The 27,988-nt window shown below is 37.6% G+C and overlaps 1 protein-coding gene across 10 annotated transcripts in view; it reads left to right on the top strand.

The window, feature by feature from the left end:
• MEF2A (myocyte enhancer factor 2A) overlaps positions 1 to 27,988 on the top strand; it is a 164,948-nt gene that overhangs the window by 125,514 nt on the left and 11,446 nt on the right. For 2 of the 10 annotated variants that reach the window (XM_040642702.1, XM_040642701.1), the window contains 5 exons: positions 3,231 to 3,380; positions 5,518 to 5,737; positions 6,590 to 6,649; positions 16,876 to 17,063; positions 26,641 to 26,664. In XM_040642702.1, the coding sequence (XP_040498636.1) occupies positions 3,231 to 3,380; positions 5,518 to 5,737; positions 6,590 to 6,649; positions 16,876 to 17,063; positions 26,641 to 26,664 (642 nt within the window). Of the gene's footprint in view, positions 1 to 3,033; positions 3,166 to 3,230; positions 3,381 to 5,517; positions 5,738 to 6,589; positions 6,650 to 16,875; positions 17,064 to 26,640; positions 26,665 to 27,988 lie in introns of all 10 variants that reach the window. The other 8 variants (XM_040642703.1, XM_040642709.1, XM_040642704.1 and 5 more) reach the window with 8 other exon arrangements.

Raw genomic sequence — 27,988 nt, 5'->3', positions numbered from 1 at the left:
TAGCTTAAATTAATAACTTCATTATTTAAGAAAAGCAACTTCAGTCAACATGCATGATACACAGCCCTGAAAATTGAAAGTATTTTGGCACAATTGACTTTTCCCCTTACGTTTGCCATAATGTCGCTGAAAACTGTCAATTGCATGGATGAGAGTAAAGTACTTTTGAAGTACCGTTTACTTCAGAATGGAACATTATCATCATCAGTAATAGCCATGGACTGTGCCCCGTGCTGGTACCCTTAATCCACTTAAAAGCAGATTCCTCAAAATGGTTGCGTTTCAGACTGTGTTTTCTTCATTGAGCAAGTGTTTTTATTGTGGCTCCTTGAAGCATGTGAGAAAACTGAAGCTAGCCTGTTTCTTATATGCCTCGCCTAACGTTGTTAATAGATTACAGCATTCCATTTGTTAGTACCTGTGACACAGGAGAAACTTTTACTATAAAGCTATGTGGTAACGATAAAGAAGACAGAAAAAGTCTTTTTATGGTAGTTGGGTCCTCACAACAACTCTTCGTGTTCTGGTGATAAGAAGACACACGTTGGATATCCAGTAGAGGTACATGAGCTTGTTATCTCCAGGGCTGATAGAGCCTCTTAAATTCCCACACAGTGACAGGAACCCCATCTGAAGTGAAGGTTTGCAGAGCTGGAGATACCAGAGCACTATTCTTCCTCATGAGTACAAGGAGGGTTAACCCTATTGTTGTAGAATAAAAATTTTGTGTAATTACTTAAAAAGGCCATATTCTTTTTCTTCAGTAATTTAAAAGCCCTTCAAAGAGGCGCATACTTGGTGCTTGCTGTTAGTGAAGAGCACGACTGTGAATTTCCTCATCTTAAAATACATGAATATGACGGGAAAATATCTAGAGATTTCAGGCTAGAATAAGTCAACAAGTTCATGATGAAATCTTTGTGTAGGCACTTACTATATTTGTTTTGTTTCTAGGGCTGTGTAGGTTATAAGAGTTCACTGTGTTCCAATATTCTGAGTGTTAACGTCTTCATTGCTGATAGCAGCTTGCAGAGCTTTGGCAAGCAGAACTTGCTACCGTGAACAGGGGAGAACACATGTCTCCATCCCTTAGTTCTAAATAGCAGGACCTTTTATGGCTAAGGACACATAAAAGTTCGTGTGATTAGTTAGATCCACAATGCGGAGCCGTGGGGCCAGTGTTGGAGAAGTACGTGTAGTGTTTGCTCTATGCTTACGTTTAGTGATTGTGTCATGGTGGAGATTTCAGGTGTTGTATGTGGGGTTCCTAATGCATGCTAAGTAATTTGAGAAGTTAACATATCTGTGCTTAGGATTTCTTATGATTCTATAAGCACAAAAAAATCAAATTGACTAAAGTGATTTTAAAATAATTTGACTTCATGGTGACTAACATAATATAATAAAAAAAATTGTAAAAAATAAATAAAAAACAAGTAACCCTACCACTTGCAAAAGCATAGCTGGACCTTGAACACATTATGCTAAATGAAGTCACACAGAGAAAGACAAATACTGTATGAACTCACTTACATGTGGAATCTAAAACAAACAAAAAACCATACTCTGTGGAAAAAGAGAAAAAATAAAATAAAATAATTTGACTTCAGAGAAACCAAGAAAAAAAAATTCTCAAATCTTAACCTATTGTGTGTTTATAGTCTTTCAAGGAAAAAAAGGTATAAAATAAGCATTCATAATTATTGTAAATCATATTTTAAAGGATATCAAGATTATTATGAATTAATTAAAAGTATATCTTTAATTTAAATAATTGTTAGCAGACTTATATAGTACTAATCTATTGATCAAACTTTGTTTCCCAGTTAAATAAGCTTTGTGAGTTTACTTGGAAAATTTTAACTTCCGTTTTAAAACTTCTCAGTGGTTGGCTGGAAAATCAGCAAGTCTCAAAGCTATTTAAACTGTTGAACTCCATAATTCTGCTTTAAAAAAAGACCCATCAGGGTTTTTACAAAGGTAGACATTCTGGAAATAATTAATATTCTACAGATTGTCAAGCTCTTGGTTTTAAAGTTACTCTTTTAAATATTGGACAAGTCATTTCATGATTTTAATGAAAAAAAATAAAAATCAGAAAACCAGCTGTTCATTATATTTTTACCTTAAAGTAAGAAGAAAAAAAAAAGTGAACATATGGTGTAGGAGATACTGATGCTTTCATGACACTCAAGAAAGTTTTCCAGAAAGTCAGCTCAGTGGATTAAATCAACCCATGAAGGAGCGCTATAGAAAGAGCTAGCAAAGGGGGGAAGATACATGCGGAATAACATTTTATTACAAATTTTAAAAATAAGTAGAAAGGGGAAATTTTCCTAATTTTTTTTTGTTTTATAGAACTTCAAAATAAATTTGTTGCAACCTTATAATAATACATGTTCAGTGTCACTAATAAAGTCACTAATAATATGTATATTCTAAAAAAGAGTCATTACTGTCATATGTAAATAAGTATTTAAGTTTTTATGCTTCAGAGTTATGTAGGAAAATGAGAGTATTTAAGAACAAATCAGTGAAGTTATTGAGATACGATGCTAATTCTGGTGGCTAGGGTAAACTCAGGCGGAAAGCAGTTTCAGTAGATGAAGTTGCTGAAATGTTCATTTTGTAAAGGTACTGTGATAGCTTCTCAAAGCATCATTTTGATAGATTTCTGTGTCGGTTCGCACATTCATTGGCCCTATCAGATATGTCGATCAGGCTGTAATCAGATTCAGGTTGTAACTACCAGAGCCGTGAGTAATGTGGTATCCTCTAGGAGGTTTGGGAAGAAAGAATCCAAACAAGTAAACGTTACTTTTTTTCTTAATATACAATGGGAGTGTTAATTTTGCTTATATCTAAGGTTTGCCTTATTTGAAGGATTAGAGTACATTTGTGATCATTTAAAACCATTTCAGTGGCTCTTGTAATAATTCAATTCATTCAGTCTGTGCTCTCTTAATAAATTTTACGAAAAAACTCATGGCAAGTTAGTATCATTTGTGTGTGAATTTTCCAATTGTATTTCAGACTTTAAGAAAGAAAGGCCTTAATGGTTGTGAGAGCCCTGATGCTGACGATTACTTTGAGCACAGTCCACTCTCGGAGGACAGATTCAGCAAACTAAATGAAGATAGTGATTTTATTTTCAAACGAGGCCCTGTAAGTACTTTTACTTTACCTCTACTTTTTATTTGTTGATCCTTTTTGTTAACTTCATTATATAGGCTCTGAACAAGAAGGAACACAGAGGGTGCGACAGCCCAGACCCTGATACTTCCTATGTGCTAACTCCACATACAGAAGAAAAATATAAAAAAATTAATGAGGAATTTGATAATATGATGCGGAATCATAAAATCGCAGTGAGTACTAAAGTATGGTTTGTGCTTTTATCTTGTGCATGAAGAAATTGGCTACACTTCTTTTTATTTTCACAGTGGGTGATGATACCACTAAGTAGAAAGGGAAAAAATTTCATTAGTTGTTGGTTTTTTTTTTTGGTTTTATAGAACTTCAAAATAAATTTGTTGCAGTTTTATAATAATACATGTTCAGTGTCTTAAACATGGAAGTGAAGAGAAAACATCCTAATCTAAGTTCTACTTACTATCTCCTGTACCTTTGGATAGGGCACATAAACCCCTCCTGGATTCCAGTTTTTCAACTGTAAAGTAAATGAATTGGCTTACACAATTTTAAGGTCCCTTCTAGCTCTAAATTTCTGTGATTATAAATATATAGGGTACATATAAGATTTCCCTTTCCCTCTCGTGACTTTTAAAAAATATTACATGTACGTAAATAGATGTTGAGACTATAAAATATAAAATGGTTAGATTTATTACAAAATTTGATGTTTCAGAATTATTTTTAATTATTCTGTATAGTTGCTGTAATAGTAGTAGCTTACTCTTTAGTTCTTCGTAAATGTCCCAAAACTATTTGGCAAAATACCTCCAAACTCCTTTTCTTTTCTTTTACTGTAGGTATTGAGAAAGAGAGGCTTTGCTTGATACTAATTTAAGGAAACAATGTTCTTAAGCTGGTTGCAAAACAAATAGTTGGTTTAAAATTTTCCTATGCTCATACATCTAACCATCCAGAAAACCAATACTTTTTTGAGTTCATGCTTCTTTGATAGTTCTTCAGAGAGTTCTCTTGGGAAGCTCATTGGCAAGAGCTGCTTAAACCAGCTATTCTGGATCTGATTTTCTAATGCTGTATCTGTATTGTAGGCTTCATGGAACATATTGGTTCCGATGCTAATATTTATCTCATTGTCAGAGTTAATTCTCTTAAAAACTGTGCCTTGAAGTATACATCATGGATTATCTCTCCAAAGGAGTCCTTTAGTATAAGAAGCTCTTAAAAAATACCTTTTAAGGAAGTATTTTTATGCTAATACCTTTATTATTCTTAAAAAAACAAAATAATAGCAAACAAAATAAAATCCCTTCTGGCTTCACATGGGTGTTTGTGACTTTGTAGTAAATGTTAAGCTGCAGAATATTGTGTAAATAAAATTGCTTTATCTTTGAAAAAAATTTTATGATATATCCCATTGTTTTATATCAGTTAATGAATTATAATTTTCTTTCTGAAATAAACTACTATTGAATAGAGTACATAAACATATTCTTCCAGCTTTGAATTAGCAGTGTTACCACTCTTTGCAATCACTGTTTTAAAATAGGGGGAGAGGATAGCTTTTTTCTTTCTCTATAATGGAGATGTTATAAAGAGAACTGTTATTTTCATGGTTAACAAGTGTATGTGGTCTGTGGAGGAAATACAAGAAGAAATAGCAAGTATTATTTTAAGGGGGCGTGGAATATTTAGGAGGGAAGTAAGATAGCATTTATAATTGTAATTTAATCTTCATACAATTTAAAGAAAGGTTGTCTGGTTAATTTTATTGTTTAGATGGTTTCTTTGCATTTTCATTACACTCAGATTACATTTGTTGTGTATATATGACTCGATTTTTTTTTTTTTTAGTTTTGTCCATTAAGAATGTCATTTGATAAAGTCAAACCAGGGTTTACTTGGTGTATTAAATTTATAATACGTGTACATATTTTTCTCCTTTTGTTATATTTGTAATCTTTCGATAGAAATGTAATGTTACTAAACTGGTTTTGATTCTTTAAGTGCTGATTTTATGCTTACTTGATAACAGTGATATATTTTGTAATGTCTAAATCTGACACCACTTTAATACCAGGTTCTGACATCTAATTTTCGTCTCTGTAAATATTTGAAATATAGTAGTATAATACGTATTTCTATATAAAAATGGAAATTGAAAAGGTTATGTCAGACATACTCATGTTCAGATATAATTCTTAAGAAAACAACTTAAATCTGCCATTTGATTTAGTAAGAAACTATCCCCATCCTTTACTTTTAATAACTCAAGCTACCTTATCAAATTAAAGTTCCTAAGTTATTACATTTAATACAGATGAAAATGAAAATCACAGTTTTCTCTTCCTTGTTCTTTATTTACAGCCTGGTTTGCCACCTCAAAACTTCTCAATGTCTGTCACAGTCCCTGTGACCAGCCCTAACGCTTTGTCCTACACTAACCCAGGGAGTTCACTTGTGTCCCCGTCTTTGGCCGCCAGCTCCACATTAGCAGACTCAAGCATGCTGTCTCCACCTCAAGCCACGTTACACAGAAATGTATCCCCGGGAGTCCCTCAGAGACCGCCAAGTACCGGCAGTGCAGGTGTGTAGCGGTCTCACTTCCGCTGGTTCTTTGATAAAAAGAATTGCTACATAAGCAGTTCCTTATTTTGCTGCCCTTTAATTTTCTGTCTTTGATGAGCAAGAGTCACTGCTACATAATTGGCTCCAGTTTAAAGACTATTTTTGAGGACTTATTGTGGCGCTCTAGCATGCTCTCAGCACAGTGGAAGGATAGACAGAATCTGCCATCTGTAACTTTCCTTATCATAGGAAAGCCCTACTTTGACAGGCAGAAAATTTAATTAGGATATCATGAGCAAAGATTTAAAGTTAGAGTGTGAGTCACTCATGTCAGAAGTACAGAGAATAGGTGATGGGTATTAGGAGGGAACGTATTGCATGGTGCACTGAGTGTTATATGCAAGTAATGAATCATGGAACTTTACATCAAAAACTAGGAATGTACTGTATGGTGACTAACATAATATAATAAAAAAATATTATTAAAAAATACAGAGAATAGACGCACCTGATTGGAGTTAGAGTTCATGAATTCAGCAGAAATTTGCAGTGCCTTTATAGCTGTACTCTTTGTAATGCAGTGTCTCTGCTTTGAGTCCTAGATTTAGTAGTACTCCATTAGCACTGCCCCCATTCTTATCAAATATGTACTATTCGATATTGACACAGGAAGGCATTTGCATCAGAGCTTGATAGGTGAGCTTTTATATGTATATTTAACTACATCATATTACACAGTAATGCCAAATTAAGTCTAGGCTAGTTTTTATTTTTGCTTTTTAGAAAAGGAGTACAGGTTACTTCATTCAGATAAGGAGAACCAATTCATGTTCATTCTTTGCCCTCTGTCTTCTCTCTCTAAAATTTCTAGGTGGGATGTTGAGCACTTCAGACCTCACAGTGCCAAATGGAGCCGGAAGCAGCCCAGTGGGTGCGTGCATTACTCCTGTTTCACTTTGTAGGCACCTATCCTATTAGAGATAAAAGGAATATTGTCCCTCAAATAAGGCCTTTTACCAAATGAAGAAGAAGAAATGGGTACATGACTAGAGTAGACTTAATTTTCTTCTGGGGGGTACTTTTACTATTATTTAACATTTTTTGATAACAGCGCTGCTCTGTTCTTTGTATCTTGGCCTTGCGTGCCTCCTATATAGCAGATATCGTTCTTTGCTAAAGATGATACTGCCTTCATACAGTTTTTACATCAAGCCAGTTTTTTAAGGAGAAGCTTTCTGTATCCTCTTGTCTCACCAAAGTTAGATCATTAGCACACTGATAACATTTTATAGTAGCATGAAATGTTTTTAGAGAGGTTGCAGTACAAAGAAATGGTGGGCCTACTTCTAGAGCTACAAAGATTGTTTGGGTGGCCACATGTAGAAAATTCACATTTTGTCACAGTTATAGCCAAATTGGTTTTGTTTTGTTTTTCACTTTGGGATTCTTTCCAACGATGACTAGCAAGTTTAAACACATGTTGTAAATATGTCTGCCCAACCTTGAAGTGCTGGCAAAGGTACACTGTGAACTGAACATTACAAAAATATGGCATATATGTCAAAGAGTATAAGAATAACTGTATTCCTTTGGATTATCATCACATTAAGTGGTCTTGGTCTCTTAATCTGTGATAAACACAGTTGTCATCATTGTATCTGAAAACAAGGGCAGGAATTTCCTCCCTGCTTTTAGATACTGTGTGTTCCTGGAGACTTCTGAACACAGATCACTTCTAGGAAAAATTCACAATTGCATGTGTTCAGCCCATTCATTCTATAGAAATGTAAGGAGCTTCTGCCTCAAGAAAATTGTAGAGATGATTGAATAACTTAAGATGATGAGAAAGAAACAGATATTGCTGAAACAAGTTATAAAACATAGTGACCTAAAGTAGGGTAAATGCCTAATCATGTCTGTCACATATTAATAGCCCTTTGAATGGAATTAATTAATTATCCCATTGTAGGATATTTTTTAACATAATTGTGGAAAATTCATAACAGTCTTAACAGTTATACATTAGGCTGCTATACTTGTATGTGTATTTCCAAATATTTATAGTGTATTTCGACTCCATTTTAGTTATTTGCATGCCCATATACATACTCTTTTTGTGTTAAATTTTCCCATATGCTTTTACTCCCCCAGTACTGTCCATCTTACTTTGCCTTCTACTTCCTAGCAGAGTTAAGGCTAGAATCAAAAATTTCTGTTTTATTTAATGTTAATTGTAACTACCTCTTGGTTTATTTCCCAACTTAGTTTTATTTCATGGAGTTTAACTCTTCGAAGATTTCTAATGTGTTTTCCCCTTGCCTTTACTTTTTTTTTCATCCTTCTGGCATATCGTAAACATGGTTCTTCCTCCTGTCAAACAAGTGTTTGAATTCTCTCTTTTCTTTCTTGTACTTTCCACACTTCCTAAAAGCTTTTTCACTATTTTTTTCTTGTCTGCCATGCAACTGTGAATCTAGACTTTGTCCCTGCTGCTTGGTTTTTCTCCTTTTGGTAATTTAAAACTCAGACTTTGTCATCATCCTAATTTGACCTTCTGCATATAACCCTGTTTCTTTTGTTCTTTTTTCATTCATTTTTCTTTTTTTATAAGCCTCTTCTCCTGTCGTGACCGTCATGTTTAGAGGGCTGCATAAGCACACTCCTCGGATCATGGCACATCATCGTTGGTTTATACAAAGCATCTCAGTATGCTGGGCATTAATTAATCCCCTCTATACCACTGTTCCATTCCCATGCCCTTCCTTCCCGCATCGGAGGCAACTACTTTAATGTGTTTAGTATTAGTAGTGTTAATAATCATGATTAGTGAACATCTATTTCTATTAAAACTTAAAATTCAAGTAAGTATTAAAATATTTTAAGTGCTTAGTGAGTTATTTATGTAAAGATTTTATTTATTAGAGCACATGAGTCGATGGGGGGGAAGGAGCAGAGGGAGAGGGGGAGAGACAAGGAGCCTCCCCGCTGACCCACTGAGTGGGAAGCTGGACATGGGGCTTGATCACATCCTGACCCGGAGGCAGACGCTTAACCGACAGAGCCAACCAGGCGCCCCTTTAGTGAGTTATTTAAAAGTCTGTTTCCATTATTATGTATACACAGAGATAAATCCTGCTCCTTAGGGTACACCTCAACATCTCATAATACATCGAGATTGGATGTCCTGATTCTTCATTGGTTCATACTCGTATATGCCTATTTTACTTTTACTACGTGTAATTCTACTTGTTTGGATTGTATTTTAAATGGCATGTGCATTATAAGTGCTTTTTAACAGAATTAGATTTAACTGAGTAGACATTTTATATCACTTCGTTCAGATACCAACTGGAAACAGTTATTTCTGTGAAATACTTAGAGCATACATGGGTTTAAAGTGTTTCTTACTAGAAATTTTCCCTAAAAGAAATGATCTGTCATGGGTATTTTAGAAATGTTATTTTTGTGAGGAAGAGTCAGATAATATATTTTAGCTCATTTTCAACAATGGTGCCATTTTGGTTTAGTAGTTTGGAAAAAATCATTTAAACTCATTATTATACCCAGATATACTCTTTTTGAATGAAAAGATTAAGCAGTTAAAATTCCCAGAGAAATTTAGAGGAAAAAATATTAAAAGGTATGAGAATGATTTCTAATCTATATTTTTCAAGATATGTTTCTTGGAACTGTATAAGAAGAAGGATTTATCTATGTTTGGTAAACCTTGTGTTAAATAAAACTAAACAGGTTTCTTCACTGTAAGACTTACCGGAGCCTTTAAAATGCTAATCTATTTTGTGAATCATTAAACTTAGTATATAACATACGGTTATACATAGTGATTTCATAATAGAACCCTTCATTTCTTTTTCCTCATGAAAAAGCATCTTTCATAATTAGTATCATATAAAACATTTTGGGAAATCTTGCTTCTGATCTTAAGATGATACATAGAAAAGAGTTTTTGAATAATGAAACCTTCCATAAATGAAATTAAAATTGAGGTTTAAAAAAAGACAAGCAAGACAATTAGGCTTGTGCTGTGATAATAGCAGACCTGGTCATGGGGACCAGCCCTTCCGCTGAAGACTCCTACAAATGCTAGGCAAAATATTTTTAAAATCTGCTTGAAAACATTTGAGAACTAACAAGATAATGAAGAATTCCTGGCTCAAGATCCAGGGAATGATGGAGACAGAGCTTTGAAGAGGGTGAGCCCAGCATTATGACTGCTTTTCCTTAGGTGTTATTTGCTGCTTCCACAGTGGAGTAGGACAGCCTCAGAGACCTAGGGGGACAGAGAGGTCAAAGTTCAGGGCCCACAAAGAATTGGGAGGGTCCAGAGTGCTCCTGTCACCTCGTGTTGAGCCCCCAAAAGGCAGGACCATAGAAGTAGAGTGAATCAGAGGTTAACAGCCCCTTGCGGTAGCTATAGCTCACATCTGCACCATCCCCCTTCTTGACACTACAGTGTGGTCATCTACACTGAAAGTACAGAGTAAACGTTCTTTCCAGTGTCTGTGTTTTTTTTTTTTTTTTGTCAGAGAGAGAGAGATCATTTATTTAAAAATAAAATAAAATAAAAAAATAAAATAAGTGCATCACTAAAAAAAAAAAAAAAACTTTTTTATATGTAAGCTGTATAATAACTTTGATTTTGTCAGTCCAGGTTTAGAGACTTGTCATGAGTCACTTCCAGATAGTTTTGCTTAACCTTTAAACTTTAACATTTTTACTGATACTGTAATTTTCAAATGCATAATATTTTTATTGATGAGCCCTCCATTGGTCTTATTCTTTTCTTAATTTTTGTTGTGACTTCTTCCCAAAAGATAGGATGTTTCAGGCCCCTGTAATAGGGAAAGCAGAAGCATCCTTGAGGTTTTTAAGCATTGAACAAACTTAGAATAGGGAGAGACATGTTAAATAGGAAACCAGAGGAAGCCTAATTGTAAAAGAAAGATGAATTTGCCTGTGTAAAATTAGGAATCTTTGTTCATCAAAAACACCACGAAGAAAATGAAAAGGCAGGACAGAGTGGGAAAATGTAGGTCGTATACATATAGTAAACAGAGGACTTTTTATGAAGAATATATACAAATCATCATGAAAAAATCTGATTTTTGAAAATGTGCACAAGAACACAGACACTTCACAAAAGAAGTTATCAGGTATCCAATAAACATGTGACAATATGCTCAATCTCAGTAACCAAGGAAATGCAAAATTAAAACCACAGAAAACATCATACACGAACCAGAATGGCGCTAAAGCAGAATAAGCAGATAATACCAAGTGTTGACAAGCCTATGGGAAATTCCAAACTCTCATTCCCCGATGATGGCAGTACAAAGTAGTACAGCCATTTTGACATTATCTACTAAAGTTGTAGATATATGTATTCTACAACCCACCATTTTTATTCATCTTACATACTGTAGAGACATGCATGTGTGTACCATGATCATCAAGTAATAGGAAAAAGAATGTGCCATGGTATTATTTGTTACAGCCAACATCTAGAAATAATCCAAATTTCTGTCAGCAGTAGAACAAATACATAAGTCATAATACATTATATGGAGGAGTAGTATACTGCAACGAAAAGGAAGAAACTACAGCAGTAATTAACAGGGTGGCTGAATTTCACCAAACTATGATGAATGAAAGACAATGGATGCAAATATGAAATGATTCTATTTAAATGAACTTTGAAAAATAGCCAAACAATATTATAGTGCTAAGGATACATGTGTTAAATAGGTGATAAAACTGTAAAGAAAAACAAGTCACTGTAATAGTCACAACAGTTGTTATTTTGGGTAGGTGGGACAATAGGAATGTTTCTTGGGGGCCCAATTATAGAGAGTTTCAAGGTTTTGGCAGTATTCTTTTTCCTGATGTAATGGTTACATAGATGTTCATTTTATGCTAAATCCTTGATTTTTAATTTTTTGTTTTGTGCACCATTTTGTATTATGTGCTATATTAATATGAGTTTTTAAATAAATACATGTGATTTTAAAAGGAATTATAAATCACAAATGGGGAGGCACTTTTCAAATTAGAATGTAATTTACATTGTATAGGTGGTTCTATTAATTCCAAAATCTAGAGGGAAAAAAATTCACACACACACATTCATACTCACAGAAAGACTTAGCAGTCTTTGGGCAAAGACTCGATTTGTTGGGCATTATTGTCTGCATGTGGCAGCTGGATGTACAGCCCCATCTTGAGATCAGGCAGCAAGACTGTAGCAGAGGGCAGGCCATCAAAAGCCTAGGATGGCAGAGTGAAAAGCTGGAAAGCTCTGGGTCCTCCACATTGAGCTGCTAAAGCCACCAAGTTTGCAACCACTTTTCTCCAGTCGTCTTACGTGAGATAAAAGATTTTCTCCTTCTTTAGAGAAAAAGTAAGATAAAATACAAGCCACAGGCAGGGGACTATTTAATAAGTTGGTGAGTTTTTAATATACCTAAGTGTACAATTCAAAGAAGAAACCCAACTAGTATTTTAAAAATTGGAAGGATGTATCAAGAGATTTAAATAAAAATGGAAAGAAAACCACAAGTCACTAATTGCCAACTATTACCACTTTCTGTTGTGACATGGAGAGCCAATGAAGGTGTGAGGAAACTGATGATCTTCTGTGTGCTTAGGGCATTGTAAATTAATAACGATCTTTCTGAAAAGATTTTGGCAAGATGTTTCAGTAGTCATAAAAATGTTTATGCCTCTGAGCCCACGAATCCCATTCCTGGGAGTCTCTCCTAAAGAAATAACTAGAATATGCAGAGATTCACTGCAACTTTATTTATAGTAGTGAATAATAGAAAGAAACCAAAGTATTCAACAGTATGAAAATTATGTAAATGAAAATTTTCAACTGAATTCCTTTTTAGTTGTGATTTAAAGCTATGCAAAAAATATGCATGTGGAAAATAAAAAGGATGGGAAATTCAAACTGATTATCATAGTTATGTTGAGATGGTGGAAATAGGAGTTTTCTCTCTCTTTTCCTAGTTTTTAAGCTTTCTTTATTGATATGGTTGGTACCTCCACAGTCGTAACAATTTTATTGTAGTAAATTAAAACATTCATTTGTTTTTCCTTGAAACATAGTTTTTTGTTTTCAGTCTGTCATTGTCCAAGTAAAACCTGCCAGTTTTGCGCATGTTGTAAATTGTATACATCTTCCATAATGACAATCTGATTTGGCATACTAGGTATATTTCTCTACTGAAAGTTGACATTTAATACTTAGATAATACTATAATTCACATGACTTCAGGAACTCCTTTTAACTTTGGGCCTGTGTTTAAACATCGAGCATAAAATAAAGTCTCTGATATCCAGCAATTTCACTTTTTAAAAACATGTTGAGAAAGAAAAAAATACACCAGACTAGAAATAGAAAGGCTCAAGAAACTCTTAAAATTGTTTAGGGGTGAGCGGAGGTAATATGTAGGGGCTTGCTTTGTAGCTGAGGCAGTGGCAGCTAAAGAGAGATGGATGAAATGAAAAACATGAAGAATAACAAAGCTGGACTCTGTGAAAGTCGGATGGGAGTGACAGCAGGTGGCGGTAGTACAGGGGTTTATAACCTGTGGTGTTTGAGGTGACAGCAGCATATCTGTGGGATACGGTTGCATGTGGACTAGAAATTAGGAGATATAAAGGGCAGAAACAGATTTAAGAGTCATATTGAGGCAGTGGGTAAAGCCAGAGGGATGCATGAAGTCTCTGAAGGAGGAGAAGCCTCTTTGGGGCTGCCCACATGGGACAGATGGAGAGGGGGAAAACAGTACTCAGGAAGAGATGCACAGGATTTCGTGGGCATTGTCTGTTGTAGATTATAAACTTTTAATGGACAGAACCCATGTTGTCTGTCCTATCGGAATTTCCGCTGAATCAAGGAAATGTGTCAACCATGATTTTAAAAACCGTGGTTTTTTTAACTGTAGAAACTTTGTTCAGTTCTTTTTACAAAAGATAATTGTATAGATTTTTTTAAATGTTCTTTTTTTATTTATTGAAAAATCAGCCGAAAGTTTGTCAGATTTTATGAAAATTGGTCAAATATAAATTCAATTCTTGAACCTTGCTTTGGACAAAATTTCCAGAATCCTTTGAGATTTTCAAAGTCCTGTGCATGTCAGTTCAACTTCTGAATCAGATTCGTAGTAGTAAAACATTAATAACATCATTGTCTACAATTTAGCCCTAAAAGAGTAGTATTAAGGACATGAAGTGCTTTCTAGCCACTCGAACACATTATTCCAGCTGATAGGATATTCTGAAATATGAGCCAGACTGATATAATTGAATGAGCTGCCTTAGAGCTGTAGGGACCATAAGTGATACTAGCTTTCTTGAGCTTCCGGAGGCATCGGTATGCAGTTTGCTCAAGAGCATTTTTATCACGTTTGTGTCAGGGCAGAATTTACCTTAAAACCTGAGAACACATTTTGATAATAATCACATTGGGTTAATTCATTTAGAGTTGGTACTCTAATTCTGAAATTTGTAGGCTGTGGCAAGATGAGTTATATACTGAAAGTATCTACTTTTTTGTCATAAAAAATGAATGGGAAGTAAGTATATTAGTATATCACTACAGTCCACAGAATAACAAATAGTGCATATAAGGTTATCCTGTTTCAGCTGGCAAGTCACCACTTACGTCATCCTGTCATAATTCTCTGCTGCAGACGCCCAACTTCGCACTAGGAAATACCGTGCTTTTTAGATTCCCTTCACTCCGGGTTACTGTGGTATTATATGTAGCTGAAGGCCAGACTCCACGTGGGTACGGAGTATTAGAGCTTTTTGATGACGCATCCTCTCGTAATGTATTTGAGAAGAAATATTGCTTTATCCTTCAGGTTTGAGTACAAATCAAGTAAATAAGAATCTTCTAAATGTTATCAAAGAGATTACAGACATAACATTTGTGCCTACTAAGAGAAATGTTAATTGTACTTACTAAGGTTAATCCAGCATTCTGTTAGTTTCTATTAAGCCTATTTCTGAAAAGTTACTTGGTGAACATTTTATATTCAGATGACTTGCCTTAGCAGTTACCTCTGCCCAATGCATGGATGAGCCCTACCCCCAGGGGCTGGCCTGCGGAAGAGACTGTGTAACAGCACTGCTTTCTGAAGCTTAACAGAATGCAGGAATGGCTCTCTGGGGTGTGGAAAGGAGATTCAGCCCAGATTTAATACATACTGTTTCAAGATAATGGAAGTCGAATGCAGGAAATAGCCTCATAAGGTTAACTGAAATACCAGCACTCACAGCAAAAATTAAATCACATAAATGAATTAAAACTCGCAGGTCACTTGGTAAAAGTTTCAGAGAAAGCAGGAGGGGTTGGTTGAGAGAAGTGGGGGTGGTGGCGGAGAGGAAGACCTGTCATCTGGAATCCTGACAGTTTGAATGACAGTGGCTGGAGAGATGCGGGCCAGTTCCCCAGGGCCACGCCTCACCACTCAGTTTTCTTTGTCCTTTGAAAAAGTCCTGGTTACGATCTGGTAACGTTGATTAGATCACACTCTCAAATGTCAATTTTTAGTTATTCATGTAAAACAGCCAAATAACATGTTTTTCAAACTCTGTATTATAAGCAGATAGATACATTGAAACATTCATTTTCTTCAGCTGATTATCTTCAAATACTTAATCCCTCTGTTTCTAGTTACGTTTTTTAAATTTTAGAATTCTCCTATCGATCAGTTGCCTATATTCATTATAATACTGTTCCTGAAAATGTTTTATTTTTTAAAAGATTTTATTTATTAATTAGTACGCGCACACAAGCAGGGAGAGCAGCAGAGGGAGAGAGAGAAGCAGAGTCCCTGCTGAGCAGGGAGTCCGATGTGGGGCTCCATCCCAGGACCCTGAGCCGAAGGCAGACGCTTCACTGACTGAGCCACCCAGGCGCCCCCTGAAAATGTTTTATAAACCACCAAACACTATGTGGATTGTAAATCATTTTAAATAATATTTCTGTTCCATTCAAGAAACTTTCATAGACTTAAAATGTTCTGATAACCCAGTACAAATGCTCTTAGAGTGAAAAACCTGTAGTACATAATTGTTTTTTGTCATTAACTCATTGCAGTTCTTTGAGATGCATCGTTTCACTTCTTGGCATGCAGTCTTCTCGGGGTGCCATTCTCCTTTCCCTGTCAGCTTTTTCCTCATTCTGCATTTCTGCTGGGTCTCAAAATGGCTCGAGAATCAAATGCTTCCACAGTCGTATTTGGAGGAATGCAGGAGCCTCCCTCACCACCGTGGAACAGCTGCTGGGCTTAGGATCCGGCAGGACGTTCCTGGGTCCCATCTCGGTGGTGAGGGAGAACGCCTGCACACGCTGGCTCCGACCTATCGCTAAGCAGGGATGGAAGTGGCGTCGGCTCACCCACACCACACACGGCTGCTGCCCCTGAGGACTAGGACTGCAGCCTCCATGAAAATAGGGTGGCTCTCTCACTGATCTGGCTCAGCCGACGCCCAGAGGTACTGCACAGAGAGATCATCTGCACCGTGTACCCGTCCTTACTTCCTCTGAGAGACTGCTCTTTTAGAGCAAGTTGAAAACCAGGAATAAGATGATTAAAGTCAGGCAAACCACAGATATTTAATGAAGACGCTACTGGCAGCCGAGGAAGCAGCGTGGGTAGAGGTAGAGCAGTAAGGAAGAAGTACTTGGTGCAGGTGAAGCCTAGAGAGAGCGCTGAAGAAGCTGCGGTGCAGCCGTGGCCCCGGAGCGGTTCCGGCCCGACTAGCGGGGCGCTGGTGCCGCTGCAGGGATGCATGAGGAGGCCGGTCTCCGGCGGTTTCTCGCGATGTTTCCATTATCTCTGTCCCCAGTAGGACGTGCCCTGTTAGAAACGTATCGTGTGTTTTAAGTATGTCTCAGGAGGTCAAAACAGTAAGACTGGAAACAAGTGGCATAAGTCTTATGTGTTTTTCAGACTGGAGTTGATATTTTTGCTTATTTTTGAAATAAAGATATGTGGTCAGCTACTAATGAGTTTTGTTATAAAATTTATTTGAAACTAGGACTAGGGAAAACTTGTTTCATATTTCTACCAAAGTATTTTAACAGCTCTTTTCATGTTAATGAATATTTCCTTTTTCCAGGGAATGGATTCGTAAACTCAAGAGCTTCTCCAAATTTGATTGGAACTACTGGTGCAAATAGTTTAGGCAAAGTCATGCCTACAAAGTCTCCCCCTCCTCCAGGTGGTGGCAATCTTGGAATGAACAGTCGAAAACCAGATCTTCGAGTTGTCATCCCTCCTTCAAGCAAGGGCATGATGCCTCCACTGGTATGTTAAACTTTTCTTCAGCCTCATTCTTTAAAAATACAGCCAGTCTATATTTTTGTTCAGAATTTTCTGGACTTCCAGAGAATCTAGACCCTTTCTTAATGAATATTTCTGTTTGAAGTCGGTGTTTGAAGAGACAGGTCTATTTTAAATACACGGAAATCAAATTATAGAAAACCAGGATATAAATATGCTTAGTGGTTATTTAAAATTAAAGCTAAATGAGGAGAGGTTGTTAGGCTTAATTTTAATTTTACCAGGCTGGGATCTTAGCTCAGAGATTCCAACACCAAATTCATAAATTAAACCTGATTTAAATATTTCTTCTATCTCTATTTTGCATACTTTCAGTAATTGATTACACATGCTTTTCTGTAGGAGACCTATATTAGTTGTTAGAAAATTCTACGTACCAAAGAGAACCATTGTAGAATAGGGAACAATGCATCAAAACTTGAATGAGTTATTCTCCAAATAATCTTTCTTTGTTTATTCCTTCTTAAATAACCTTCCCATTTAATTCTATAAAGAGTACAGGTCTCCCCATCCCAGCCCTTGGCAATGTCTTCCTATTTCTAGCCTCTTATGCTTTTGACTCCTCTGTTTATGAAGAAGAGGAGAGTTATGTTTATCTCCCTTAGCTTCTTATAGAAAAAGATCAGAATATGTATGCAACTTTTAAAACCATTCCTAGTATCGCATTGCTTGACTGACATTCAGTGTGATACACCAGGTGTTCTGTCTACAGTGCAGCTGCTTAAACCCACTATTTGATTTTTGGCTAAATGGATGTTGACATCAGGCTTTAGATAATCTACATATATATAATGCTTTATAGATTCTCAAACATCTTCATATGCATTGTCGCATTTGATTGTCAATTATGCTATAATCTTGGCTGGGTAGAGATGAGGAAACTGAGGGAGAATCAGTACTTATTCAAGGTAATATAAAAGAGAGCCAGGACCAAAACCGTTTACATCAAGAAACAAACAAGTAATTTTTCATTTGGAGATAGAAAGCTGGAAACTGTTGTTCCCAGCCTTGCAAGGAGAACGAGTTGGACAGACAACAACAGTTCTCCTTGAGTAGATTGTAGTGCTGAGATTTCATGGCAGCCAAGTGGCCCAGACTCTAGGGAGAGACAGATACCACAGGGAGAGGACATTCAAGCACTGGTTTGTCTAGGTAAGACAAGGTCATGAGTTCAGCTCCGATGCTCGGTGATTTGCTGGAGGCCAGTGTTCACTGGCAGGACCATGTAAACCCTAGTGCTGTGCCATGGGGGAAGTCCGAGGTCTTTTGTAGGCTTTTTCTCTACGAACCCCGTTGGGTGCTCACAGAAGAGATTGGACACATCCTGAGAAAGTCTCCACTCTGGTGTACGGCTGGGGAAGGGGAAGAGCAGCCACGGTAATAGGGACGAAATGTGCTGCCTAGACCCTTCTCCCCTTTCTGTCCTATGGACCAGAAGTCTTAATCTGTGAGATGAACAACAAAAAGTGTCACCCTTCGGGCATCGGTGACCTCCCATTGTATCTCAAGAAATGGCAAAAGGAGATATATCTGAAGCCATGGCGGAAGGGCAGGAACATTGCCGATGCCAGGAGCACGGCGGGTGCCCGAGAAGCCACGCTCTGGGCACAGCACCGAGAGCGGAGGGCTTCACACTGATAATGGAGCAGCCAATGGGGAAAGAACAACCCCTGGCAAGCCAGCGCTCGCTTCCTCCTGGAGGGATTTGAGGCCCGGCGTGGATGCACGGAGGGTGACCATCGCACCCGTGAAGCTCAAACCCAGCCCAGTTCCTAATTAAGTTAACTAAACTGTGCATTGAAGACCTGGCAAGCGGAAAGGCCTGTTGGTCAGTAGCATTACCCAAATGGCAATACAAAGAGAAGGAAGAGTGAGAATAAAACAAAACAAGAAGCAGAACAAAGCCTCCAAGAACTGTGGACTTATCAGGTGGTTTAACGTATTCGTCATTGGAATTCCAAAAAGAGAGAACAGAGCAGAAGAAATATTTGAAGAAATAATAACACCAAATAGAACAAATACACACACATTGAGATGGCTAAAAGCAAAGGAAAACAAGGAAAAAATCTTAAAGGCAGCCAGAGAAAAGAGAAGAACAAAGATAAGAATGTATACTATGCTTCTCTTCAGAAACTATGCAAGCTGCAAAACAGTGGAGTAACCCGAAGTGCTGGAGTTCAAAACAGAAACCCGCAGCCTAGAATCCTGTGTCCAGCAAAAATGTCTTTCAGAAATGAAAGAGAAATAAAAACTTTCTCAAACAAAAAATCTGGAGAACTTATTGCTGAGAGATCTGTTCTACAAGAAACGCTGAAGGAAGTCCTTCGTCAGAGGGACTATGATACCAGCAGAGACTTGGATCTGTGCAAAGAAATATAGAACAATGGAAATGAAATAAATGAAGACAAAACATATTTCATTTTCCCTACATTTTATAAACCTTTTATTTTAGATTACAAAGATAGGACAGAATGTCCTCCTAATGCTTCACACCAGTTTCTCCAATTATTACCATCTTGCATTAGTATAGTACATTAGTTACAACTAACAGGTCAGTATTGATACATTATTATTGACGGATGTCCATACTTTATTCAGATTTCTTTAGTTTTTAACCACAAGTCTTGTTCTGTTCTGGGACCCCATCCAGGACACCACATCATTTAGTAGCCATGTCTCCTCAGATTCCTCTTGGCTGTGATAATTTCTAAGACTTTCCTTGCTTTAATGACTTTGACTGTTTTGAGAAGTACTGGTAAGATATTTTGTAGAATGTTCCCCCATTGGGATTTTTTCTCATGTTTTTCTCATGATTAGACTGGGGTTATGGGTTTCAGGGAGGAAGGCCGCAGAACGAAGGTACCATTTTTGTCACCCCATACAAAGGGTACATGGTATCATTATGAGTAAGTACTGTTGACGTTAATCTTGGTCACTTTGCTGATGGAGTGTTGCATGGGTTTCTCTGCTGCAAAGTTACGCTTCTTCCTTTCCATACTCTCCTCTTTGGAAAGCAGTCCCTGTGCAAGGTCCGTACTTAAGGAGTGGGAGTTAGGCTCTACCTCCTGGAGGGCAGAATGTCTGCCTAAATTATTGGGAGTTCTTCTGAACAGGTGACTTATCTGTTTACTTTCATTTATTTAATGATTTATATTAATATACACTTACGGACATTGATATTTTGGGTTATAATACTACTGAATTCGGGTGATATATAGTTCTACCAATACTGTTTTATTCTATTGCTCATATTCCAACTTTAGCTATTGAGGACTATTCAGTTGGTTCCTGTGCCTCTGAAAACACACCCTCATCCATGTGGGGTTTTTTTTGGGGGGGGGGAGTAACGGGGAAGGTTACTTTTAAATTTTTCAGTTACTGTGAAATGCTTTAGGCTCATCTTGTATATTTCCTGCCCTAGTCCTAGAATCAGTCATTTCTCCAAGGAACCTTGGTTCCTTTTCATTGGAGAATGGTATTAGAAACCAGAATCTGGGCATCTTTCTCTTTTTAATTGCTCTAAAAGAACACTACTTTCTAAAGCAAAAATAGTGGGAATGAATTTTGTGCTTATGGCACATGTAAAAAAAATATAGGACAACAAAAGACAGAAGCAAATTGTAAATACACCATTGTAAGTCACACTCGACACCTAATGTGATATCTATTTGAAGGTGAACTCTAAGTAAAGATGTATGTTATAAAACCTAGTGCAACTACAGAAAAAAATGTAAAAAGAGGTTTAGTCAATAGAGGAGATAAAATGGAATTATAAAAAAATGCTCGAATAGCCCAAGATATGGGAGAAAAAAGAAAAATAACGCATGGGACAAATACATCGAGCTAGCGAGATTGTAGATTGTAATCCAGCCGTACAAGCAATCACACTGAACATGGTCATAAACACCAGTTAAAAGACAAAATGTCAGTGCTTGAGAAAAGGAAGATTATACTATACACTGTCTACAGAAACCCTCCTTTAAATATAAAGGCATAGGTTAGCTGATAGAGAAAACAGACTGTGATTAAGGCTAGTATAGCCATATTAATTTCAGACAATGTAGACGTCACAATAAGTATTATCAAGGATGAAGAAGGACTTCACACAGTCCATTTTCCAAGAAATAAGTATCTTTAACGTATACACACCTAAGAGCAGACCTTCAAAATTCATAAACTAGGGGCGCCTGGGTGGCACAGCGGTTAAGCGTCTGCCTTCGGCTCAGGGCGTGATCCCGGCGTTATGGGATCGAGCCCCACATCAGGCTCTTCCGCTATGAGCCTGCTTCTTCCTCTCCCACTCCCCCTGCTTGTGTTCCCTCTCTCGCTGGCTGTCTCTATCTCTGTCAAATAAATAAATAAAATCTTTAAAAAAAAAAAAAAAAAAAATTCATAAACTAAAACCTGATGGAACTAAAAGGTGAAATAAAATCCACAACTGTAGTTGGAAACTTAAACGCTCTTCTCTAAGTAATTGACAGAACAAGGAGGCAGAAAAATCTGTAAGGATCTAGACAACCTGAGCAATACTCAATCAACCTGACCTAAGAGATGTTTATAGAACATTTCACAATAGCAGAACATAACATTTTGCTTAAGGGCCCTTGGGTTATCCACCATGATAGACCATTTCCTGTGCCATAAAGTAAACCTCAACAAATTTAAAAGAATCGAAGTCATACAGATTATATTCTCTGATCCTAACGAAGTCCGTAACAGAAAGGAAAAATCTTTATATACTGAGAAATTAACACACTTTTAAATAGCCCATGGGTCAAAGAGGAAATTTCAGGAGAAATTATAAAGTGTGTGTGTGTGTGTGTGTGTGTGTGTATATATATATATATGAAACTTATAGCATTAGATGTTTATATTAGAAAAGAGAAAGGTACCAAATCAGTAAGCTTTTACATAAACTCAAGAAGGAAGAGCAAACTTAACCCAAAGCAGCCAGAAGAAAAGAAAAAGAGCAGAAATTAATGAAATTTAAACAGAAAAACAGTGGAGAAAATCAGTCAAACCAAAGCCTAGTTTTTTGATTGCTGAACTTCTAGCCAAGCTGACCAAATTAAAAGAAAAGGCACGGGTTATCAATATCAAGAATGAAAGAGGTGCTGGCAAAAAGGTGGGCACATAGATCAATGGACAAAACAGAGAGCCCAGAAAATAGACCTATACAAATATATTCAGTTGTTTTTTGACAAAGGCAGTAAAACAATTCAGTGGAAAAAGGATAGCTGGTACAAATAACTCTGTTGGAACAATTCAGCACCCATATGCAAAGATAAAACCTCAAAATATGGGGCGCCTGGGTGGCACAGCGGTTAAGCGTCTGCCTTCGGCTCAGGGCGTGATCCCGGCATTATGGGATCGAGCCCCACATCAGGCTCCTCCGCTATGAGCCTGCTTCTTTCTCTCCCACTCCCCCTGCTTGTGTTCCCTCTCTCGCTGACTGTCTCTATCTCTGTCGAATAAATAAATAAAATCTTTAAAAAGAAAAAAACCTCAAAATATAACTCATAGCTTATACAAAAATTAACTCAAAATGTATCATAGACTCAAGCATAAAATACAAAACTCTGAAACTTTTAGAAGAAAACATTGGAAGAAATAATACGCAAAAAAACATGATCCATAAAGAAAATTTTGATATATTGATGCTATCAAAATAGTTTCACTATCAAAAAAAGTTTTATTCTGTAAAAGGTCCTATCCAGAGAATAAAAAGACAGCCTACAGATTAGGAGAAGCTGTTTGCAAATCACATATCTAGTAAGGGACTTGCTTCCAGGATGATACAACTATACATCTGTTGGAATGCCTAAGATTTAAAAAAAAAAAGTGGTATTGTGACAGCATTGTGTGGTGACATACGGTAGCTACACTTGCGAGCACAGCGCAACGTACAGAGTTGTTGAGCTGCTGTATTGTACACCTGAACATAATGCAACAGTGTGTGTCCGCTGTACTCAAGCAGAGGCGCCCGGTGGCTCCGTTGGTGAAGTGTCCAACTCCTGATCTCAGCTCGGGTCTTTATTTCAGAGTCGTGAGTTCAAGCCCCGCTTAGGCCTACTTAAAAACAAAACAAAAACCCAAAATACGAAAATGCCAAGTTCCGATGAGCATGCAGGGCAACAAGAACTCTCACGTATCCGTGCTTGGAATGCAAAATCCTACAGCACTTTGGAGAACAGATCAGCAACTTCTTACAAAGTTAAATATATACTCGTCATACAACCCAGCAGTCCTCTCCCAGAGAATTTACCCAAATGAATTGAAAACTGTGCTTACAGAAATCTGAATTTACATAGCCGCCAAAAACTGAGAACAACCTGGATGTGCTTCCAGCGGATGAATGGACGGATGTACATACTGTGGTCCGTCCAAAGGGGTACCGCGCGGCAGTCCAAAGGACCGCGCCATTTATTCACAGCGGTATAGATGAATCTTAAATGCATTTTGCTAAGTGAAAGAAGCTGGATCCAAAAGACTATTCCATTTATATTTCATTCTGGAAAATGCAAAACAGCTCAGCAGTTGCCAGGGATGGAGAGAGGAGCTGACTACAAAGGGAATCTGAGGTGAATTTTTGAGGTGATGGAACTGTTCTGTGGTCCTGGGTTGTTGGATGTACATGTGAGTCTCTGCTTTTGTTAACACCCACAAAACCGTGCAGTTACGAAGAGTGGTGTTCCCATGTGCAGTTAAAATCAACCAGGATTCCAGGGGAACTGAAGACGGGATACAGACTGTGACACATGAATAGAACCGTATACAAGTCTGTGACAGGATGATGCGGAAGGGGATGGGGGAGGAGCTCTCAGTAACTTTGGGAACTGTTTTAACTCTGCAAGATAGAGAAAACAAAAAAATTGTAGGAAATCATTGCGCTGAAGATGGCACATTTGTTACACACAGTCACACACACAAACGGAATACACTGGGTTTCTCTGTTGGGAAAAAGAAGTTACAAATAAGCAAGGGTGGATGGGGGTTGGGGAAGGCTACAGCGAACTCTGTTTCTGGGGGATGTTGGAAGTTTCAGTATGAACTAACTTTCTTTACATGTATAGATAGAGAACTATAAATGAGCATACACATGAATAGTAGATATCATACGTTTCCTAGCTCTGCTGACAGGCCCCTCAGACAAGGACACCTGGTAACCAAGCACACCGAGTACTCAGATCTTCGCTTCTAAACATTCTCCAGTAAAAGGAGACAGGACTGCTTAGAGGAAATGCTTGCTTACAGAGCTGGGGCGATGAAAACACAGGATGAGTTGGGGGTGCCAGAGGATAAGGACGTGCCAGTGAAAAGGTTTCAGGAGCCAGCCTTTCAGAAGAGCTCCAGCGGCCCAAACTAGAACGATTTAAGCAACAAAATAGGTAATAGTAGTGTTGGATTAGTACGCAAGGAATAAAAAAATACCAAGTCTGTTACTGATAAAGATAAATGATCGAATAAATAAATGGAGAATGGACAGCTCTTCCTTAGAGAAGAATTCTAATTATTCCATGTAGAAAGAATGAGAGAACCGGCAAATCATCATTGTAATCACCACAGTACACAGACCGCTGCCAGGCAGGGTCAACGGATGCTAAAAGGAGTGAGTGGAAGTTTAAGGAGAAACAGAGTATTTGCGTAGCTTCAAAATGCCTCTCCCCAAATAATTGATTACAAAGGGAAAAGTAGGAATTTTGCAGTGGGGAATCCTGCAAGACACGACTTTAACCAGGCAATCGAGCTTAACATCACTGGTAATGAAATGACAAACCTTCTGATACGATGTGCTAAGAGGGTCATCACCTCTTTGGTACTCTTCCAAAAACCCATGCTATCTTACTGAGAAAATCTAAGACCCAAATTATGGGACATATTCAACAAGATATCCAACCAGTACTCTTCAAAGGTTGTTAAGGTCATGAAAAATGAGGAAAGATGGAGGGAGTGGTCATAGACCAGAGGAGACTAAGGGTACGTGACAGGTAAGGGCATGTGGGACGCAGGATCCGGTCCTGGAGCAGAAAAAGGACCTGGATGGAAGACTGGTGGAGTCCAAGTGAAGTCCTGTAGCCTTAGTTACTGCTGTGTTCATTCTGTTAGTTTTGACAGTCGTCTCATGTTTCTTTGGGAGGTCAGCCTGGGTGGGGGTGATGCTGGGGTGTGGTATGTGATAGTGTGCTTTCTTTGCAGCTGCTCTCAAAGGGTAAAAGTATTGCAGGATACAAAGTTAAAAATACATACATGTATAACAACCCCGAAAAGAAAAACATTTTGGGCATTCTGGATAGTCACTTGGCTCACCTTTCAGGACCAGGAAATACCTGCCACTGTCTTTCCGGAATACAAACTACAGAGGGTTTCATTTAAGCTCAGAAATACGGTGATAAGAGTTATTAGTAAACTGCAGGATTTAAGGACGAAACTAGTCAGGGTTCTCTCTGGTCTTCGTTTCAGAGATCATGAAGCATCTCTGTAGAATACTCCAAATTTGCCGTATAAACTCTTTGACACCCTTGTTCCTGCAGGTTCGAGTGAAAACCATACAGCACTTAGCCGCAGTATTTCCAGGCGTATCTTGTAGTTGGAGACGTGTGAAGATCTCCATAACTCAGCAGCCGAAGAGCATTTTACCACATTAGCAATAGCAGTGGTAGGCCAGGCGATTGTTTTCCAGAGCGGAGAGCAGCCTGCCTGCCTCACAGCCGTGTGAGGGAAACGGGCTTTCAGGGTGGGGTTTCCTCTCAACAACGCTCATAAAGACGCCATCCTCAGAGCGACAGAGGCGCCTGACTTCTTCAAGTAAAATAAGAAAAAATTAATTAGTAGATTATTTCTAGCCTATTAGTATCTTCTAAATGCTTAGGAGAAAAGGAGCAAATATGTGTCCTTTATCTCTTTTCTGGACGTGATTTATCAGTTCATTTCTCTTCCAGTCTCATTTGCCTCATACGTGTGGTTTTTCTGCAGTGAAATTATGCATACGAAAGCTGTATTTGCATCTCGATCTGTGTTATTCAGAACTGTTATTAACAAATGTTTGAGTTCCTGTTGTTTCATAACACTATGCTACCTGTGGTGGAAGATAAGAAAACAAAATAACTCCTGCCGACCAAAGAGCACGCATCTCGAAGATAAATAATGACCTTGTGTGACCAGGTGGGCTAGGGATGGGAGGATCAAGTACTCTCGAGGTTTCACGGATCACCTGGTATCAGGATTAGGAACTCCTTTAAAACGCGGTCGCAGGAGCCTGGTCGTGTGCGGTGAGGCCCGCGTAGGAGCAGACGGAGCCGGGAGCAGGGGCGGCTTTAAAGCCTGGCCCGAGAGTATCTCCAGAATCTTTCTTCTGAAATCAGCTACCAGTGGAGAGATAATAAATAATTTATATTTGTATTCATTGCATATATTTAATCATCTCTTTAGAGTTCCAAGCAACTGCTAGTGTCCAAGTAACATGTTTTTCTAAAGAAATATTTTATTTTTGAGTATCAGCAGTCTTAGTAACTCTTGTATCCCTCTCCTGTGCTGAGTGCAGTCGGAGGAAGAGGAATTGGAGTTGGTGAGTGCGCGTTTCTGCTTGAGGGGAGTTGCGAAAGATCTAGAAAGTACTAATTCTCTCAAATGTTTTGATCTAACCAGTGTTCCCTTTGTTACACAGTTTTTCTTGCTGTTGTTAAACACTGTCCAAGCACTTTTCATAATTGAACCATCTGGTTCTACAGAGGCCATCTAGTTTTTCTGTTTATAATTGTGTATCTTGACCCATTTTGTTTGTTGGAGGGAACATTGGAACAGAGCCTTTAAAAACAATAGCTGTCAATGACCACAAGACACTGTTAAAGATTTTCTTTTAAGGAAAGATACAAAATACCTTATATAGTTCCCCAAATTATTAACAAATTTTTAGAAAATGACTTCACCCTCAAAAGTTCCTCAGATTGTAACACATGGCCTTGTGTTATTTCTCTTTCTTTCAAAAAGATTACATCATTTTTGGTGAGGTCACCTTTTTCAGAGTTGGAATTATTTCATACTGCATGAGATGATCTGAACCATAAGGGGGTTCCCTGTTTGCTAAAAGGAATGTCTTTAATTTAATATACACAAATTTACTTTTTTCTATCAGGACATACTCTTGTTAAAAGTAGCTATTACCTTTTTTTCTAAAACAAACGATTTCTATTGGCTTTTCTTCTAGAAAATAAATTTGACTAAAAATAACTTTCATTTAATCTTTCTTTGGGAACTAAAGCCCAAAATTCACAGAAATGATCATATAAGTTCAAAGTCAGTTGTTCATTGGTGACTTTAAGGGGGAAAAACTTGAAAATGTTTAGTTTGTAGCATGGACAAGGGTTCAGATTGCATGAGAGCATGGGGGGGGAGGGCATCTGTCGGTTTTATTTGTATTTTATTATATATATATGCATGCTAGTGTGTTTTGCACAGTTTTTGTCTTTTTAGATAAGGTTGTCTGTGCTCTGTCCTTAAAATAAGAGGTCATTCTTTAACTTGGTGATCACTCACAGTTTTAGATGTGGTTTTGTATTTAGTAACCGAAAATATACTAGTCTGCCATCAGTTGTGGTGTTGGAATATATCAGGTGCAGATTTAGACTTTCTTCTGGGGAAATACTTAGTGATACGGTAATATTAGAAAATGGAAATTTATAATTCAAGTTAAATAATTTGTCTTAGACTATTTACCCTTAGGAAGTTGTCATAAATGCTTCCTTAATTCTGTAGCAGTATATTGCCCTCTAGTGGTCCCACAAGTCTCTTACTCAGAAAAATCAATGCTAGTGAGGTTAGGAGCTTTGATGCACGGAACCGATATATTGGAGTTCACTATTGCACACACACACACACACACACACACACAC

This window comes from Ursus maritimus, unplaced genomic scaffold (genome assembly GCF_017311325.1).
Source record: "Ursus maritimus isolate PB19 unplaced genomic scaffold, ASM1731132v1 scaffold_27, whole genome shotgun sequence".
In the NCBI taxonomy this organism is placed as follows: domain Eukaryota; kingdom Metazoa; phylum Chordata; class Mammalia; order Carnivora; family Ursidae; genus Ursus; species Ursus maritimus.
Note: the sequence above shows the minus strand (reverse complement) of the source record. Positions and strands in the feature narration are given on the sequence as shown.